General features: G+C 34.7%; 1 protein-coding gene across 5 annotated transcripts in view; it reads left to right on the forward strand.

The window, feature by feature from the left end:
* Positions 1 to 21,788, forward strand: part of LOC124630798 (cystinosin homolog) — a 44,270-nt gene that overhangs the window by 19,234 nt on the left and 3,248 nt on the right. For 2 of the 5 annotated variants that reach the window (XM_047164807.1, XM_047164806.1), the window contains 9 exons: positions 14,375 to 14,501; positions 14,945 to 15,044; positions 15,520 to 15,720; positions 16,168 to 16,408; positions 17,367 to 17,486; positions 17,957 to 18,127; positions 18,521 to 18,741; positions 19,724 to 19,822; positions 20,179 to 21,121. In XM_047164807.1, the coding sequence (XP_047020763.1) occupies positions 14,405 to 14,501; positions 14,945 to 15,044; positions 15,520 to 15,720; positions 16,168 to 16,408; positions 17,367 to 17,486; positions 17,957 to 18,127; positions 18,521 to 18,741; positions 19,724 to 19,822; positions 20,179 to 20,221 (1,293 nt within the window). In that variant the 5' untranslated portion in view covers positions 14,375 to 14,404 and the 3' untranslated portion in view covers positions 20,222 to 21,121. Of the gene's footprint in view, positions 1 to 14,374; positions 14,502 to 14,944; positions 15,045 to 15,519; positions 15,721 to 16,167; positions 16,409 to 17,366; positions 17,487 to 17,956; positions 18,128 to 18,520; positions 18,742 to 19,723; positions 19,823 to 20,178; positions 21,122 to 21,788 lie in introns of those variants that run through there. The other 3 variants (XM_047164810.1, XM_047164809.1, XM_047164808.1) reach the window with 2 other exon arrangements.

Below are 21,788 nucleotides of genomic sequence, written 5' to 3' on the forward strand. Positions count from 1 at the left end.
ATGAAGCGGCAAACCTAACTAGAAATTATAAATAAGAATTATCCTGACTTCATCAGTTTTATTTAATTAAATGTTTTTGTACACACTCATCAACTTTCCTTTATAATAATTTACTTGTTGTAGATGGCAAATCATGTTGTGATTTTGTAAAAGTACAGTTGCGTGCAAAATCAAGTAGGTAATTTTTTTTCGGTCCAAACTTTTATAAAATTTTATTGCAAAATAAACTAAAAATCTTTAGTTAAATTTTTTTATAGTTAACCTTGTTTTATAATCTGTTCTATTGATAACTCATCTAAATTATTGTAAAAATAGGTGTTCATATCATACAAATATTCGCAATTGAAATTATCTGAATTTCTTTTCAGAAATCACAGCAAGTAATGACGGTTCATTATATAATTATTTGTACCTGCTCGTATCTTATGGTATAATGACACTCCAAGTTGGGACCAGTTTAACTTCACCAATTTACTTGGAAACAGTTGGAAAGCTGTTGAGTGTCCAGTCTAATGTACAGTCGGTAGCGTAATTACTTAGTACGTACAAATTATATGTGATTTTTTCTATAATTTATTTATTTAAACAAAATTGAATTAAAATAAAAACACCATATCAATTTGTAGAAACAAAATCCAATTTTAAAATTAATTATTTTCACTATTTTAAAACTGGTTTACTTATCGAAATGAACAAAAACAATATTAATGCTAGTCAAAACATTTTATCGCTACCAAAATACGTCATGATTTACAAAACAAATGCTTTCTAAATTGCAGACGTGTTTCCAATAATACCTAATACTTGCTCGCGATAATGTACGTACGGAATGAATGACTGTAAAGGTGGGTGCACATTTGTTACATGTCTTAGCCAGTTTTCCGCTTGTTGGTCGAGCTGACTGAAAGTTTCGATAGGTGTCACTCGTACTATCAATAAATAAACTTTTTGGAGTAGTTTAGTAAATAAACAAGAAGGCAAGGCCACTTGCTACCTAATGAAGCATAGCAACTTCTGTGTCAGTGATCCGGTATTGGTGTTCAACAATATGTGCATCCACCTTTAATCATCGCCTCATTGCTTACACTCCATGAACCTTTCACGTGAAAGAAGTGGGGTAGTAACCTTAATGACGGTAATTATAATACATTTGTTTAATGTAAATTCAAATGGCACAATGTACTATTGTTATAATTTTAAATGTATGTACCCACTGATACGTAGACACCTCGTGTAAGGCGCAGTAGCATGGTCAAAAATGTGATTTTAGGGAATTTTCCCTCCATTTAGATTTTTCCAGTCAGCAATTTTCTGGTTATTCATATAAATAGGTCTGGTATTGTAGTTTGAATCACCTTAGATTAGTAAATTGAATAAGAAGTGATGTGAACACCGGTGTTACATAATACGCCTTCGTTGCTCTTATTACCTATTAGCCTACTTGTGTCGGATTCAATCTTGCGTAGAAGTTTCATTCATATTTTCTTAACGTATTAAGAAGATTTTCTCGATAAATACTAAAGTTAAAAAAATATTTAAAATATTTGGTTATGCATAGTTTTAACAATTTTTGCACATGACTGTACGTTAAAATGTTATAAAATAAAAAAAAAGCAAATTGACTGCGAATGCACACTTTAATGGCTACTAATAACGGGTTGGTTGTTTAATATGAGATTTAATGACATCATCGGAATTTTGTACACATTGACATTTACTTTCTTTCTCGCAAAACAACTTCTTACACAATGCTCAATCTTAGTCTGATTTTATTTACGTCCATTTTCACTAATATGTCTTTCAATGTTATGAACCCAAAATGTAGCGTAGTTTTAGTCACGTTATCTTTACATATTGTTAGACAAATATTTAAGGATATCGATTGTATTGTACGAGTTGCTATTGATAGATTCTCGTATCGCCTTAACGTCTTCATATCTTTCTCTCAGTCATATTTCAGGAGCATCGATAAACGATAGTTATTGAAAGGTTTCTGTTTCAATGAATAAATCTAAATATAGTATATTAGTTGAAGATACTGTTCTTTTTCGTATTCTTTAATGGTGTACCTTGAACCTGTTCTTTTTCACCACACAGTCTGAGTTGCATAATTTTATTTTACAAGCAGATAACAAAACGTCTCAGCATTAAGTATGTTAACGTGGTGTCGATCACAATCTGTTATCTGACATCTCCACAATCCTTTACAATGAGATTACTGTCGTATATGTAGGCAGCGTCCTCGTCGCCTTCCGATGTACCAACTTATGTCTGACCTTTGTTATTTATTACTGAATTACGTTAGGAATTCTCTTTAAATAGATACCCACAGGTACGTTCTGAGAGATCATTGGAAATGGTCCCTTTGTCCGGTCGTTCAACTGGTATTTAAGACTTATAAAAGTCATAGCTTGATGTTTATGAATCATGCCTTTCCCCAATGATCGATCGTCCTTTAAATGAAACTGCGGAAATATGGAAACAATGTCTTCCTTCAATTTTATACAGGTGCAGAGCGTAGATCTAGCCCTTACGACAAACTGCGAAAAAATCGACAAAACTGTGAATGAATATGCTTGAATGTTTCCATTTAATTATCATGAAATTATCATGCATGAATATTTTTTACCATTTCATTTGTGGGAAAGGTGGTGAACTGTCTCCGTAATAGTGGGGCGGAAATGTATTAAAATATTCCGATTACTATCTTCTACGCCGTAGTTTTTGTTACGTCATTAAACCAAAATAGAAATAAATTGAAATATCCATTGATTTATTTGTGAGAAGATTCTCAAGGAAGAGATTGTGTTTTTTGACATTTCGTTTTGAGTTATATCACTATTATGTTTTAAATTGCTCTTGGGTATAAGAAAAAGCTTAGATTTACATCATTGCCATGACATTGCAAATTATAGTATTGGCTGAGCAACAAGTAATAATAAAATACACTACGTATCATCCTGTAAATCTTTTGGGTTATATGAAGTTCTAAGTCAAAGACAATAATATATTGTGAGAGTAGTACTGATATGCACATGTGTTAGTTGCAAATTGAAAGTTGAAATTTACCTACCTTAGGCGCTGATTATATTTTGGTAAAATTGACTAATGTATATTTTGATTTTAAAGTGTGTATTATAAAGTTTAATGCAATTGTTTTGATTTAATTGCATTCATTGCTGAACCTTGACTTTGTTAACTTTAGACATTTGCAAACCGGTTTCGAACAGGAAAGTATGCTAATAAATTACACAGGTTATAATTTGTAAACTTTGAAAGAAGAAGACTTAAAAATATATATTACACATTTCCTTATTAAAAAGGTACTATTCAAACAAAAGTCTGTTATATAGTATACCTGTACTTATCATAGTTTCTTCTGTAAGTAGGGAATTTTAAAAAGATAATATACCTGTGAAATATGTAATTTATGATTAGGTACTTTCTAAGCTAATAAGTAACATTGAAAACAATCAGAAGCAAAAGTAAATCAAACCTTTATGAAATGTCTTTCAAGTGTCAAATTGTGTAATTGTCTTCCATTTATGAATGTTCGCCAGTTACCTATAAAATTAATTAATTATTGTCTATTAAACAAGTTCATAGTAACACAACAAAATTAAAGACACGTGTGCACTAACGTCAGTGTAGATGTCAAAATAATATCTAACTACCCACATAATGTGTAAGAAACAGTTAGTATAACAATGAGTTACATAGAACATGCGTCAGATTTAGAAGTCACCCCAACAATAAATAAAAGAAAAACAATTGTATTACTAATTCAATCTTATGATTAATGTTCTCATACAAAAGTATGTGAAACGTTTTTCACATTACTTTTGTATTCTTTCTTTCATTTTAGTACCTATTATGTATTTAATTTAAAAGTTATGATTTCTTTTGTTTGGAAAATCCTGGAAATTCGAATGAGAAACTTTGCTTATTTCACTGGGTTTACTAACTAAAAAAAGTATACTGGTACTCGGACGGGACTCATCATCCTCCGAGCCTTTTCCCAAACTATGTTGGGGTCGGCTTCCAGTCTAACCGGATTCAGCTGAGTACCAGTGCTTTACAAGAAGCGACTGCCTATCTGACCTCCTCAACCCAGATACCCGGGCAACCCGATACCCCTTGGTTAGACTGGTGTCAGACTTAATGGCTTCTGACTACCCGTAACGACTGCCAAGGATGTTCAATGCCAGCCGGGACCTACAGTTTAACGTGCCATCCGAAACACAGACATTGGTGTCTAAGATATACTTAGAAAGTACATACAAACTTGAAAAGTCGCATTGGTACTTGCCTGACCTGGAATCGAACCCGCGCCCTCCTACTCGAGAGGTCGGTTCTTTGCCCACTAGGCGACCACGACTACTCGGACGGGACTGAACGCTACTAAAGTAGAACAAATCCGGGGAAATCCTAGCACCTGTCTGGATTTTCCCTGCACACATAGTTATAATGTAACCAGACTTAAGCTAGAACGCTGGTGGACCTAGTATAACGTAATTTTCAAAAGCTTAAAAAAAAGTAGTGTATCATCTGCTCTCACATATCTGGTCTTTCGGTGTTCGGATTAGCGTTCACTAATGATTTAATACGTAATTTGAATCGATCGATTGTAATTGCAACATAGTATTATGTTTTGAGACTGATCTACATAATGTTTTGGGTCAAACGTTTCGGGTTACAATGTATTGTGTGACGAGGGACTTGAGCCACGGAGCGACTTGTGGTACAGTTTGCCCAATTAATTTTATTATATGTACCTAGTATGGTTTGATTCAAAGGGTGTCATGTAGTTGAGTTGGTTGCAACACATTTTTTGTGTTGCAATGTAATTTTATTTTTGACATGATTTATCGAGTACAATAAAATCGGTAGGATTTTGTCGTCGAACGATAAGAAATCTAATATATAACAATTTTGTAGCTACCAGTAACTACTTTTTTATTGTCAAAATTGGCATCGGGAAATCCAAGAATTTAAGCAGGAAGAGAAAGAAGATATTAGATGCGTTTTAGATCTAGATCCTAACATCTACATTTAACACGTCATTAGTCTTATAATTAATATCAATAAATCGTGGCCAATGACCTGCATCTGCCAAGAAAACTCGCACGTACATGCGAGCACGAAAATCATATAGCTAACTTCGCGAAAGCGGCTTTCGTCCGTGACCGTATCACTCGCGTCCCTTTAGTACAGTCGCTATCGATGGTGTTAACTTATTCTTGGATTTTTTTATAGCTCTGAGAAATAAACTCTCGAACACAGTTGGCAACTAACAAGTAATAAGTCAGTTTATAGTAAAAATGTTGCAACTTATGTACAATTTGTGGGTTCACATTTAATGCATTCGCTTAATATAAAGGTCAAAAAGAAATTGAAATTGCAACCTAGGTATGATTGATTGATTTCTTGCTGAAATGCTTTTAATGGTCTATGAAGTAATTTAAAATTAGATAACATTTATTAATACGTTGCAGTATGCGTAACAAAAACCGCAAGTTTTGCAAACATTTGCAATTTTAATTAAAAATATAAATTGAGATATTAGAGGTAGTTAAGTGTTGCTTTCACCTGTACCGAGCGGTCAACGTTTTTGTCATGTAACTGCGTTAATGCATTTATATTAGCGCTTGAGATGAAAGTTGCGTTTGCCGAAGCAATAAACATTATTTTGTACGAAAAGGTTAACGTCTCGCTCGCTACAAACTTTTTACCTGAACTGTACTTACGACGTATCATCAGACTCCCGCGCTTTCACCCACGTCCTGAAAGAACTAACTGTCCTACCCAGATTATTTAGCCTGTGACACTCACTAAAGTTATGTACTTATATGGGTTCATTAAATCCTAAGGGTGCGTCCACATCTGGCGAGTGTGCCGCGAATGTGCAGCTCGCGAGCCGTTTGCAACCTGCCCGCGAGCTGCGCGCGTGCAGTCACAGCAATAGTTTGGTGCGCCTCTTTAGCGCAACTCATGCAAGGCTCGTATAGAGCGCGCGATCTGCGCGCACTCAGGTTACTGGCTCAGTACTATCGAAGATGTCAGACGTCGCGCGTGCGGCGCTTAGGTCGCGCGCGAGCTGCGCGCGGGCGGCGCAGAAGCGGCGCACGAACAAAAATGCACGCGCGCAGCTCGCGGGCAGGTCGCGAACGGCTCGCGAGCTGCACATTCGCCAGATGTGGACGCACCCTAAGATTATACCCCAGAATGTCTCTAATTTAACTTCCGTATAATGTAAGTAAGCATAGATTTATGAAACGATATTGCTTTTAATTGACTATGACAGAAGTCTTAGAAATACAAACTATCAATTGACACCTGCTTACAAAAAAGTTCACGCTAATTTATCACGTTCATTACGTGTACTACGCTGTCCTCATCTTATTAATAATGAACAATAGAGATTGTTTCATTTTTGTCCTCTGTTGCTCTTCAGTATTTTAGCTTTGTTTTTAAACTACGGACATACGAAAACTGTAACTACACCATGTACCCTATCTGTAGATAATATTGGCGGGTCCTAGGATTGGTCCCTAGGAGAAATCGGATCAGCCTTTGTCAATATTTCATTAGTATTGTTCCTAAGTTCCCTCGTCGTATTTGTAAACAAATGAACAACAACAATTTGTTATTGCAAGTATTTATTTTTCACATGTTTAGTCATTTACTTAAACGTGTTATTTTAATTATTATAACGTGTTGATTCAAGTGTAGGCTAATAAAAAGCTTGACGGGGTCATTCACATTCGCTGGATTCACTGAGGCGTGACCTTATGTTAAAATGTTAGATATTTGTTTTGCAGAATTGTAAATAGTAGGCTTAAAATAGAAGATAACTCATCTGTTTAACTTAATATTATTATAGACTGAGATAAACTTAAGAATAATAATTATCTAGTCATAAGTATATACGATATGTAATAATAAAGAGAAATGTGTCAATGAGGTATTATCGTAAGTTTTATCAGTGACACAAATTGTCGCTTGCGTATGCGCATTGTGAAGCGTAACAGGTGACGTCGACTCAGCGTAATTATGAACACTCGAGATAAGGTTGAAAACAAACGGATTTTTCACTTGAGCAGCTACAAAATTTTATTGAAGGTTTCTAACGAAAGTTCAGTGCGGGGTTTTGTTGATTCGGACCTTTGTGTCCATGTACGTACCTATGGACCTCAGTATCATTGAAGAACTATTTAACTTTACAATTAAATTAGTTACTATACTTGTACAGTTAACCACTGGATTTTAATCTAGTTTATCGATTGCAATTGGATCAAGGGCTTAATACATGACGAATTCAACATTCTATCTGTTTTCGATCAACTAAACATTTATGAGCAGGTAAAACGTCTCAGTTCAAAACGAATTAATGTAATTCATTCGTGTAAAATTGCAGTTGCATAGCGGTGCATGCATAATTAGCAGTAGCCATTGTTGATAAGAAACCGAAGAAAATTAATGGTTTTTAATAAATGGTTGACTCAATTTCTGAATCATTTTCTTCTTAAACTATTTCAATAACATTGTACACGAAAATATTATTGGAATCGAGTCCGTTACGTCGAGCAAACATAGTTGTAATGTTTGGTCCTAACATGTTTTTCTTGGGTCATAGGTAGTGAAGTTATGAAAAACAACTACTGATACGGATCTTGCATCACTAGCCTCGGTTTATAAACAATTATAGTTATTAATTAATGCTGTTGCAAGAGAATTCTATTTCGTGTTTCGTTTTGGTCCTTAATTTGGATCGAAAGATCAATTTTAATTGAATTTGTACTCTGGTAATATTAAAAATTGTATTAGTGTTACGTCATATCCCAATTTCATTTAGGACATGTTTTCTTCTTCCATAGTCTTCTATCTCCTGTCGTCTCACAAGTTACATTATTTGTAGCGTTATCGAGTTTCATTCAGTTCATCCATCGTTTCTATGGTCTTCCACTCCACATATATGCTAAAACTACGTTTCCCTATAAAATTACACATAAACTCGTTTTCTTCCCAAAATATTTTTTAATCAATATATCTTGCGGGACTAAATCCGCTATGATATCTTGGCGCTATCATATCTGTACAATTTATCTGTGATATAAAAATCACAACCACAACCAAAATATTATGCGTTTTATCAGTAGGTAAAAGTATGATTTTCATTTCTTAGCTTTGGTGCTTAAAGAGAGTCACTTTTGTCATTTGTATTTCATTGTTATTGCTGCATATGTTCTGTCTAAACATAATGGAGGAAGCTAATATAAATCAGGTCTGATTTCTTGAAGGATAAAATCGACTCTTTTAAATTCTGTGATGTCGCCAAGCAAAACTCTTGTGCTATGCTCCCTATCATGTCATTGGCTAATTAATCCTGGTTAGTAGAGCAATAAAATTGTAGGCATATCATCGCAATCAGAATTGTTACTATTAACTATGTCACTACTGTTCCTGATACTTCATCTTTGTTATTGTTTCTTTTAAAGTATTGACGTACGCACAGCCTAGATTCTAAGTTATCTTGAAATGCTAAACATTAGGAAGTATTATTTGGATTATCAAGTGATGGGCGCTTTCTATTATCACGTCGCGCATTTGCTAAGTGTAAAACGAATTCACAAATATTTAAGTACAAATAGGTTACAATATAACGGTAGCAGACACCAACTGTTTTATAAACAAGATTCTCTTTAGCATTCACGATTGACATACTGTCTGGTAAGTCAGTGTTTGCGATTCTATCAGCTTCGGAACACATGTTAACAATACCAATTACATTCAAATATTGTAATTTACATTAATATTGCATGTTCGTCTTTGCTACATTTACCTTATCAACGACCAAATCACTGCATGTTATATTACCGCACATTTTTATTTAATCTGATATAGAAAGGATTAAAAATATAAGGCGAGATAATGGTGTTCTAGACGAAGCAGCGGTACGGTAGTCGCTTTCTGTTTGCATTTGTGTTGCGATAGAAAATTGCAAGTTGCGTGTTGGCAACAACAAATCGATTCGTCTTCCAACGGTACAAGTTCATGCAGTGGTGAGCGTCCCCGTGAGAAACATTCTCCCAATATTGGCATTCCTGTTGTTTGTTGGCGGTATGATTACCGACCTCACGCCACTCTGGGACAACAGGTTCTGAACGGACTACTTTTTGCTGTCCACGCATCAGTCGTGGTGTAAGTGTACCGAATCGCGGTTTCCAAACTGGTTCAGATGAGTTCGCGATTCAATCGTTTGCTAAGCCGTCTCAATCTTCAAGGCTGGAATCAATTGTGTTTAATGAATCGCCAATTGTTGCTAACGAAGCGTGCATTTCCGGATCATATTGGTTCAAGAGCTCGTGATTGAAATCAGATTACACCTAAGTATGGCCATCGAGGTGACTGTTCTGTTTACCTTTTATGATTGAGAAGAAACGTGCTACTTAGTGCGCAGGCCACTGGCACTTTACTGTGTATCTAAGTAAAAACTCTTGAGTGCTGACCTGCTTACGGACCACGGTAAAATTACCACCTCTTTCTATACAGTTTCTAACAACATAGGATAAATCATCTGATAATTATGTTGGAGAGCTATTGAAACTGTTATTATAGTTCGGCCATTCAGAGAATGCGTTCCTGACACGTCGCGATTGAACTGACGACGTAACTTTGCAATGGCGTTGCAGTTACGATAAAAATATTTTTGCTGGTTGTTTACCGTTTTAACAATTGAGGAGCATTAAAACAACATTATTATATCAATAATCAATGAATGTTATTACGTCGTCAGTTCAATCGCGACGTGTCAGGAACGCATTCTCTGAATGGCCGAACTATAATGTACCTTTCCGATTTATGTAGCAAATGTATTCTACTGTTTTATTTTATTTACGAGTATTTGTCACTTCTTAAAGATATAGGTATCATAATAAAGAGGAAGTATGTGACGGAACAATATCGATATATTTCAAGCCTAATATGGATTTGTTTCTCTATTTCTTTGTCATCGTATCCATAAATAAAGATGGATTGTTCATTATCTTCGTCAATTACTTCTTAGGAGTTGTTCGTGTCTCCAACTGCTAGTCCCTGACAACAATTTGGTATAGCTACAAGAGGCCTTATACATACATAGTGACATCAGTCTTATCGTTGGTACATGGTGGTTTTTTTTTATGGCTGATCCGCTTTTGATTTTCAGATTATTTTGTAAATGTGTTCCACACCTAGTTCTGTTGATCGGTTCATTTTTGACATCCGGCTATTTAGTTCTATTATTATCTTAGGCTTTTATTCTTTATATAGCTATGTATTTTTTATGGTGTGCAAATACATATTTATTTAATTTTATTGCAACCGTGATGACTCTTTGATTATCTCAGACGACGTACGACACGCACGACTTCAGTATATATTTAATGATGACCATTATCTGAAAGGATCTTATATAATTGTATGAATATTTATAACTACAATGAATTATGCATTTTTCTGTTTACGTTTGATGTGGGTGCGGATATTCTATATTGCTGTTATTTAACGTATAAATCTAATCTTTATTTTAATGGTTTTAGTATCTTAAAGATTTCGATCTTATCTAGCTCATTAACGTGTTCTATGATAGGTGTAATCTTTACTGTTAGGACTGATATCTACTGTAATGCTAACCTTGGTAGCATTATTATTGGTATAGAAAATTTGTACAATAATTAATTATTATATAGTTTCACGTTCCGTGATGTTTCCGCTTAAATATATTTCTAATCAGAAGCATAATTTATCTAGGACGATGATTTATCTAGGCGATACGAGCAAATTCGCATAATCGATCAGATTTTCATGGATGTTTTGTTAATATATGGCTAATCTATTTTTTTTTCTATAAAAAAATGCTGCTTATCAGTTATCCGCTTTAGATTATCATATTGAATTATACTGGCTAATTGTATATCTATTTGTGTGTCTTTTTCGCTGGTTCTAACATATGTAGTAATTTCCTAAACACTGTCATCATACTTTTTAGAGTTACATACATTATGTAGTGAAGCTTAGCGTGTCACTATATTGTTCACTACAGTAATAAAGGACAATTACGTATGTCCATGTGAATGCACAACCTTCACGCCTCGATACCCATAGGGACTCCCCCGAAGCGATTTATTAGAGGACCCACTGGTTTTTCCTCAATTTATTTTATAAGGGCTATTGAACGGCATTTAAGTACCTAAGTGGCGAAATGTGCATTGGCCCTTTTATATTTTTTGATAGTGCTTCAGTAAAAGGTCCTTTTATCCTAAAGACAGGCATGTGTTGCTGGGGAGTTTGTTGTGCCACTTCTTTTGCCTGCTGTTATGCAGCCATGTTTAAATAAATGATTTTGACTTTGAATTGAGTCAAAATATTAAACCGAAGCGTGTAATTCCAAGGTTTGCTAGATCTGACCCCCTTTCAAGCTGATATAGATCAGTCCTATTATGCGGAGTTACAATTAAAATCCTTTGGTTATTCCCAAATTATGCTCAAATCTTTGCTTTTTCGAAACGGCAATAAGTCAGTGTCCTTTCCTCTAAACATTAAAACAGGTTGCTTAGCATTCTGTCTGCACAAACAAATGTAGTGGGACATAAAGAAACGAGGTTACTTTATGTAACTACATTACATTTTACATTTGTTGTTATTATTGAACTCATTCTAAGCATTGACAGTGAAAATGTATGGTAAGGCCAACAGCTGTGTTTTATTGTTCGATACTAATATTTTATGTCAGTCGTAGTTGCAGGGTTGTAGTTAGAAGTTTTTAAAAATAAATTACTGAATATATTGACAACGTAGTAGATATAGATTGGTCCTCCACAACCACGTAAATAATTACATTCAGAAGGACGATGTAATCTTCGAATATAGAGATACGTTAGTAAAAAGGAAAGAGACAATATCAAAGCTTCATTTTCGACGAAAGACGTCTAAGGTTAAAATGGCTGTTTGGATAGTCTAAATCTTTACAGAAGTAATGGTCAAACCAGTGAAAACTGGGTATTGTGAAAGCCATTTTCTATAGTAATAAATTATATTGTTGAATAAAACAACTAAAATAAACATACAGCCTCGTAAGAAGACGAGAACGCAATCACATATATCAAAAATATTGCACATAAAAATACGATTCGATAAGTTTCAATTTTCTCCGCAATAGTAGGTAAGTGTCGTTGTTAGCTGGTTTATCGCTTTAACTATTATTGGCGTTGCATTACGTATAGCTATTTCATAGGACACATATTTTACGTCTGTGATCGAACCTTCAGTCCAGTAGGAGGTACGTAAATATTTCTCTGTCTTTATTGGCAATTTGATATGTTTTATGTATTTTCAATTTTGAGTTGGAATTTTCGATTTTATTGTCGTTTTTTGAACCTTGTTTTATGTTTTCTTGGTATAAATATTAATGGACGTTGTAAATACCGAATGGAGACTAGACGTGATAAGAATTCATTCATCTAGGCATTTCGGTTTAGTGTTTTGGGACCCTGTCCTTTTTGGGAAGCTGAACTAATGAAAGAAGTGCCCTCGATTTAATAACTTTTAGTTCCAATATTTTTTCTACAAAGTCCTTTCTCCTTCATTTTCCTCTTTACGTAACCCCAACTTCAACAATATTATTATACCTATGTACGAAATAAAAATATTATTTTATAGCTATGCCGTATTTATTACGCGATGACGTATAAGTATTTAAAGTTCAACGGTTTGATCAGGTAACTTATTAAAAGTTTATAAATAGATAGACTGGCAGTCCATTCCGTCATTTCAGTCTACCGTTATTTAAACCGCTGCCGTCAGATGTTTCTTATAAATATACAGCAATATTACTTAGGCATAGGTACCGTGAATTATTATAAGTGGCTTGTGGCTTATAAAGAAAGTAAAAAAATTGTTTATAGATATATGTTAACAATCCACGTGTATTAAATATGTTAAAAGACAAACAAGGATAGTTGTGATATAAGAAATACTTTGGTCGAACCATATTTTTGTTATTATATTGCTTCAAATCCTTCTCCGTGTGAGAAGAGGTCTGTGCCCAGCAGTGGGACTATAAAAAGGCTGCGGGACTGCAAAAACAATCTCCTAAAAATGTTACCTTTCTATACATATTGTTTTAATGTTCAGGTATTTTTTTTGTTGACATTGTTTCAAACTAGGTTACTGTACAGTATTATATACAGTGCAAAGTCAAGGCTTCTAAATAACAAAAAAGAAAACACCACGTTCACTAGGCTTGCTTATCGTACGATAGCCTTTTTATTGCTAATTGGACGTCGAAACATTCGTACTGGGTATGTAATGGTGAAAACTATGGTTATCGAGATTTCGACACTTGTGAAAATTGCTGTAGTGTGTGTTACCTAAATGTTACGTAATCGAGCGGGCTAGCGTCGTTTTTGAGACTTGGTTAATCTGACTATTCCTTAGTCTTACTAAAGTTCGATCTCATATTTGATTAATTATATTAATAGCCGTTGTGTCACGGCAACTAGATGACAACAAATTCCACTTATTGATCACTTATTTAACACATAAAGTCTAGCTTAAAGCTTTGTACATTTAAGTGTTTGTAGGTAAGTATGGACTGGCTAAGGTTCATATTGACTTCGCCACTACTTAACATTTTTTCTTAAGCATTTAGCTTTATTTTAAAGGTATAAAAGAAAGAAGCTTAATAAGACCTACATTGCGGTATTGTCCCTCATTAATACATTTCGTGATTTCATTATAAGTAACAAGTCAAGTTCTAATAAGTTAATGTAGATACCTCAGTTACCAGTTAGCCTTCGACAAGCCAGCACGTTAGTATCGTGAGCTTAGGTTGAATAATAAGTGATTATTTTGCTACCTGTTTTTATTGACAACCAACTTGTAAGGCTATTAAGAACATTAATCTTAATTTGGTAAATTAATAGAAGTGCTCTGTGCTACTTGGGCTTAGGCTGGGCTTATAATGTTTTGTTGTAGGTTAAGCCTAAACTTCGATATTTGGTTATAATTCACGAGTAATTTTATACTTTAACTCCTGGCCAACGCCTCTGTAATAAGTTTCTAAAATTTATTTTAAAGGTTCGCTAGCCACTGAAGAAATAGTTGCTTGGCATTGGACAAAATAGGCCTCAACATTCATAGGACAAACATCGCCATTCTCTAGTTTCATTAATTATCTTCATCTCAGTATTGCCTTTGGCTTACGTCTTTTGTTATGTAGTAAATATAATTAAAACAATAACTATAGCCACTTTAAACAAAAAATTACAAAAACTTCGAAAACTTTTTGTGACATAATTTAATTTTATTAATAGTATTTTTGCCTTGTCCACAGAAACAAGAAAGTTTAGATAGAGTCAAGAAGATGGCTGGTGCAGCAACAGTATTGAAGCCGCGCGGGGTCGCGTGCGCGCCCTCTAGTCATAGAATAAGCCTGTGTTTTGTTATTGTTTTATTATTAGGTAAGTGTTTTTGTTTTAATAATCGCCTTTGATAACAATAATCATCATCATCCTCATCAAGTTTTGTTTGGGGTCGGCGTAGCATGTCTTTTCTTTGAACCTCTGCCTAACGTCATTTCACAAGTAAAATTTTCCAGGCACATTAGATTATATTAGTGGGTCCTATTGTCATTTCAACATCTTTGGATTGTCAATAAGCCAGAAAGTCCATCAACCAGTCTTGCTAAGGGGTACCGGGTTGCCTAGTGGCTGGGTTGTTGAGATAAGATAAGCAGTTGCAGGAAAGTAGGCACTGAACTGGAAGCCGACTCCATAGCTGGGAAACATAGTTGGGAAAACTTTAGGCAGATGAAGATAATAATTTCACACAAACGAATTATTTTTGACATAAAATTAGATTGTTGTCTTAATTTGTATAACATTTTGATGTTGTATATTTCCAGGTATCCCAAGTGCACATTCCCAGTTAGAAAAATTGTATATAACCGAAACGGATCTCAATATCCTTGTTGACGATACACACCTCATGAAACTGGTGCAAATGTAAGTATTAACACATTGTATTTACACTTATATGAGTTTACTTTATCGAGGAACGACTCTTGAGATATTTACCTTAAAATGTTGTAAAAATATAAAACCGGTTGAACAAAAGTTTGCGGGATTACGTCATAAAGTATAGGGTTTACTTATCTATATATATGAAAATGAAACCAGTTTTCCGTTGTTTCGACATAACATGAAAACGGCTTGACCGATTTGGCTGAAAATTAGAGGGGAGGTAGCTTAGACCCGGGAGCAGGTTTTAGGAATTTTTGTCATCATCCGGCTACGGGACGCGGGTGAAACCGCGGGCGAAAGCTAGTATTTTATAAAGCTAAAGATTTGGTGAAGCGCTTATAAGGAAGTACTGGTACGATATGAAAATTCCTTCAGAGTTAGATAGTCCATTTATTTGGCATTCTTAATATGAAAAATAGTGTTTCAGCTATTCAAAACAATTCCTATCTCATTCCAGTGGCCAATACAATGAAAGTCTAAAAGTGACAGCAAACATCCAACACCCAGACATCGTGCAATTCGTCCCTCAAACCATAGACATCCCGGGCTCGAAAGAACCGAACTCCACGGTCAAGATTACCTATGATATCTGCGCTTACGCAAAGAGTCCGGGACATTCTGAAGTTACTTTCAATGTTACTCCCGCTGGATATGTCAAGTAAGTATTGTATTAATGAGGAAATTATTTATGATACTAATGTCTTTAAAAGACAATAGAAATTGTGTTTGTGTAGACATTACTAGAATTCATGTCGAACAATGCTCATCATCTGTTTTGTTAATGTTATTTTTTTTTTGTGTCTATAGAATGTTTTATGTGTTTCAATTCCGGACATTCTTCATACATGACATACGTATTTTAATGGGGTTGCCATCCAAAAGAAACATATTTACAAATAGCAACAAATTATGCTTTTGATGTAGCCTCTCTATCTGGAAACATGATTAAAAATCAAGGCTCCCTAATTCTGTTTGGCAAAATTTTCTTACGATGCTTTAAAATTCCTCTCAAATTCTAAGCCACCGTAGAAAGATTGATCGATGGCAACCCCACCACCGCATATACCAAAAACCCCCCATCACCACTGACCATTGTAACTTCCAGCATGGACACAGTATTCCTCCGCATCACGGTGATGCACTCTCACGCCATCAACGTGATCTCCTACATCATGGGCTGGATATACTTCGCGGCCTGGTCCGTCTCCTTCTACCCTCAGATCTACATCAACTTTAAGAGGAAGAGCGTCGTTGGGCTGAACTTCGATTTCTTGGCTCTGAACATCATGGGATTTACTATGTATTCTCTGTTTAACTGCGGACTTTATTTTTCGAAGGATATTCAGGTATGTTGGTGTCATACTAATTTTATTGAGTTGAAAGTTTGTGAGTGTGAAACTTGGTAGTAGCATAGCTTTTTCTCAAGTTAGCACATTATTTTTTATACAGGTGTGGGAAGAAGTTCCCTTAGGAAGCGAGTGAAACTACTGGCACAAGCTAGTTAAGATCAAATTTTTATGTAATTAATTTTCCTAGAAAGTTATATACTAGGTTTAATGTGTACGAGCAAGATGTAAAGAAATTGTCCCTTTGCAAAAAATGCTCCCTTTGAAAAAATGCTCCTGCTTTAAGTATGTACGTATAAAACTATGCTCGATTAATGAAATCCTATAGCCGATCAAAATTACATTAGCTCACTGTTAGATAATAATAATATCGTAAACCTTTTTACTACCCACTTGTGATAAGCATAGTTAAATCCTTTTAATGGACACACGTGCGTAACTCAATGTTAAGCCTATAAAGTACATGATGTAATTACTGTTGAATGCATTGAAATGAGGTACTTAATATAATTAAATGGCTTTATTTTATTAATTAAGTATCTCTTTAAGTAGTCCTAGGCGACATTAAATCCATTAAACATAGCTTATAATCCTTAAAGCACTACGTTATGAAATGCAATAAAGAATTAAGTATTGAGAGTCCTATTATAGCTCGAGTTGACTTCTTATTCTACTCTTCTTATTTTCTCTTTATTTCTTTAAGGCCCGGTTCCACTGGTCACTGATAAACTGTCAATTAGTTATCTGATAGTCAATGCTATGTGCCAGTTAAAGGCTGCTTATAATTTCAACCAGACATTGCTATCCGAGACTTCAAAAACCAAAAGATATAGTTTATTTGTCAGATAAGTTCATGATGGGTTCTCAGAGTCCTGTCAAACTTTCCATCAGCCTCCTTTAAGGATATCAGATACTGTTATTGCAGCATTATAATATTGTTTTATTGATAACGTTTCAGAGCGAGTATTTCGCCCGTCACCCCCGCGGGCTGAACCCGGTGCAGCTGAACGATGTGTTCTTCTCTCTTCACGCAGCTTTCGCCACGCTTATCACTATCACTCAGTGCTTCTTGTATGAGGTAAGGATATTTTTAAACATCTGCTTAGCCTTTTCCCAAATTTGTTGGGGTCGGGTTCTAGTCTTAATTTCACCTGAGGATTTGTGTTTTACATGGAGTGACTGCCTATCTGACTTTAAATCAGTTACCCAGGCAACCTACTACGTTTGTAAGACTTTTGTGAGGTAATGAGTCATTTTTTAAGATCATGTAAAAACAAGTGGCTAAAACAGAAGCAAGTGAGATGGAATCCGGGATTGTTCAGAGTGAGAGCATAGATACCAAACTAAATCCTAAAACCTAACGAGATCATAATATATTTTCAAATTGGTTTGCCGAATTTGCATGGAAATTACGTATGGCCCCCCTCTAAACGGCCGAAGAGTTAAGCCAGTACATAGAGATTATACCCTTATTAATTTTTTCCCCCTCAAAGTTTTCCTATCTATGCTATTCCAGTATAGTAATACCTACCAAACTAAATTTTCCAGCGCGAAGACCAGCGAGTATCAACAACAGGTCGCAGCATACTGGGCGTGTTCACCGTCATAGTGCTGGTGTCGGCCGGCGTCAGCGCGGGCGGCAAGCTGGCGTGGCTCGACTTCTTGTATTATTGCAGTTATATCAAGCTGTCTATCACGCTCATTAAATATGTGCCGCAGGTTTGTACACATCTAATATAATATGTAATATCGAATTCGTTTATTCCCTCTACCCATTAGGTTAAGGCCTAAATTCCACCTATGTGAGATACTGTTGTCCTATGTAGGTATTTCAAAGAATACTGTGTCGTGTGTGTTGGAATTTAAGGTATAAAACTGATATGAAAAATAATCTAAAATCACGTAAGGAAGTAATTAGGTTACATGGTTCTTTGGCCCAGAGAATTCCCCCAATCATTTACCACAGCAAATACCATGGTCTTTATGGAAACATAATTTTGACAAAACATCACAGCCTGCCTCAAGTCCTTAAATATGAAATCTTATCTAATTTGTCGCTTAAGGCTAAACAAAATCTAATATTTATTAAAAACCTTGTTTCTTACTTTCCAGGCGTACATGAACTACAAACGTAAATCAACAGTAGGGTGGAGCATCGGCAACATATTCCTGGACTTTGTCGGCGGTTTCCTGTCGATCCTGCAGATGGCGCTGAACGCGTACAACTACAACGACTGGATCTCGTTCTTCGGCGACGCGACCAAATTCGGCCTCGGCCTCTTCAGTCTCGTCTTCGACATATTCTTCATTCTACAGCACTACGTCTTCTATAGGTACGTTCGAATTTTTTAATATTTGAATTAGGAGTTGTCGTGTTTTTTTTTTATTTGAGTGAATTTCTTCTTTTTTTTTTGAATGTATGAAATGAGTTTTTGATCTTTCCCTCATGAGTTTGATAAATATTTTTTCTTTACCTATGCATGATCTTTTACATTCTTTTTATGGGAGTAGTATTTGAACGAAATATTGGAAAAAGCTGTTTCAAATAATTTTGTGGTATTAAAAATGATTGAAAATTTCGTTCGAATTCTATTCCATCATCATTTGGGAATCACATACGTTGTTAGATGTTCGATAAGTAAATAATCTTTATGAATCTCTTTGACACGACAACTCCTGTAAACCTCTTTTCGGGTGCTTACTAACAAGATGTGAAGTGGAATAGAACTTTCTTTTTCCTCTTTCATCTAAGCGGTGTTGGTTCGAACTAACATTATCATAAACTGTCCTGTTTTCACTAACGCCTACATTAACTTCCTAACAAACGCCTGTCTTCTGTGCTTTGTAATACTTCAAGAATCAAGAATATCATCAAACACATCCCATTTTGAAATACGGAGAAGAATCATGTGATCATTGGAGAGAAATGAAAGAAAAATGAGACACAAGATAATACAGACCAAAATGAATGTACGGAGACTCCAGATATAGTTGCCAAAATCTACCAATTCACCTTTTTTCGACGACCTGAGGGAATTTGAAGATACATAAAAGAAGATCAAGATGAAGAAAAGAAAGGCATTTGTGAATCATCTCGAAGGAAACCACAACGATCAACAAACACCAAACATCAAAAAAACATTAAAACAAAAAATATTTTTTGTAATTAAAAAAACCAATACAAAATATTACAAAAAATATCGCACCATCGACACATCGGGACCATTCGCTTACGCTTTACGCACTTGGGGAAATACAAAATGGCGGATTTTACGCAATGATGAAGGAACGTTTTTTTGTGATATATAATTTCAGAGAGGGCAAAGAGTTTGTCAGGGTAAACAGTAGTGACGAGGGGTCCGACATTTCCAGCAGTAACGAGGGGAGGGAGTATTTTGTGTTGGTACACAACTGGTATGTATGCCGCCTTCTTTAACACCCGCTGTATATACTATTGTCTATGGTTTTGTTTCTTAGAATAGCTTTGTGTAGTTAGAGCCTTAGGGGTGGCGATGCCTTTGTGATGGGATAATTTTATCGATAATAAAATTTACACAGATTTTTTTTATACATTTATGTTCAGTTTTGACAAAAGTTATGAACGTCCCGAAATTATTAACGTAGTGTAAGTAAAACAATTCCTTATTTACATTTGAATTAAAGGTAAAATATTTTTTCGATATTTAAATTCTGTAATTGTAAAAAAATTCGCCACCTCTGTCCATACTTAAAACCCCTGTCCAGCTTTTTACCATTTTAATATATTTTAGGCATGCCGACGAGAAAAAGTATGATCTGGACATCAAAGCGTGATGAAGCCGCAAGCCAGCCATGCGCCAGTTTCCCATAGTAATTTAGATCTTATTCTTAATCCAATTAGGTTTATTTTTGAACTACAACTTTCAGATGGTTGCTGATGTCTGATTTTAGCTTTATTAAGATATTTTTGGTTATAATTTTGAAAGTATACAATTAGTTAAGGATTGCAGTGCTTTACTTTCTTTGATATTTTTGGGGCTTTGAGTTCCCAAGCAAGCAGTATTCATTGAGGGTAAAAAATCAAGATGATATATTATTTTTTTATGTAAAAGGGTTAGGGATATTATTAACAGCATTTCATTTAAATCATTCACTGCCTAATAGGATACCAATATTGAGAAACATAGCAATGCAATAATTATATATGTATTTATTTTATTGTATATTATAATATATAGGATCAATAACATATAATAAAATATTATTTAGATAGGATACTGTCTGACAGAATATTTTAATTATTTTCTGTTTAAAACAAGATAAACAGACTGATTTTCATTGTATTTTATGCATTTATGATTTTTATAACGGGACTGTTTTCATTTGATTTATTTGTACATTTCAATATATATAGTAATTTGTTCCCAGCTTGTATATGGTCCCAGCATTTTTTTCTTATGAAAATTAAAAGTCGTATTTAATGTAAATCAAAATACCTAATATTCGTAAATAAGTGACCACATATTCGTTTGTAATTAAAGTCTAAGACATGCAGAGCTCGAAAACTTTTAATATTCAAAAGAAAAAAATATATAAATAACTGAAGTTATAAAAGTTGAAAATTTGATGATTTCTATTTACAAATTTATTATAATGTTTGTTAAATGACCAAGTCATTATTCGTTTCAAAGATCTGTGATGACAACACATTTTATATTAAAATGTGAAAAGATATCACGCTGTTTTGATTGCCATCCTTAAAAATAAGTTTCGATACAACTTCCCATCCCTATCCTGTAACATCGACAAGTAACAACACTATTAAATTGATAATATTAACTGTTAGTTGTAAAGCAATAGGCAAACAGATTTAAATCTCAGTTCTATAGTTTATGTAATTATGAAATTAAGTTTAGGTATAATTAGGGAATAGTTTGTAAGGTTTTTGTTTATGGTATTTAATAAATTAATCTTGGTTTGGCTGTGTTTTTCTTTATACCCTTTATACCTTCCTTAAGATCTAAGATTGCGACAATTTTGCACCTTACAGCCACGCACTTGTAACAACCATTTTCATGTCTATGTATCTCATGAAACACACTATAAGGGAATGGAATTACTTGACATTAATGTACTTATGTCCCACACAGAATAAAATCAGACTAAAGGAGTTAACACGTTACGCTACTCGAAGTGGCAGAGGTACCGCTGCCGCTGTGGGCTACGTAATGTGAAGCATCCTAGTGGATCCATCCTATCCTCCAAACTGCTCGTATTATAATAAATGTAGAGACGCCACATCATACAGTACCATAGGTACATACATCAACAGTTTTCCCTGTAAAGCATATCTGATAAGCAGATCCATTCGTCTACTCCCACTGGCAGATTAAACATGAAG

Source organism: Helicoverpa zea, chromosome 5 (genome assembly GCF_022581195.2).
Source record: "Helicoverpa zea isolate HzStark_Cry1AcR chromosome 5, ilHelZeax1.1, whole genome shotgun sequence".
In the NCBI taxonomy this organism is placed as follows: domain Eukaryota; kingdom Metazoa; phylum Arthropoda; class Insecta; order Lepidoptera; family Noctuidae; genus Helicoverpa; species Helicoverpa zea.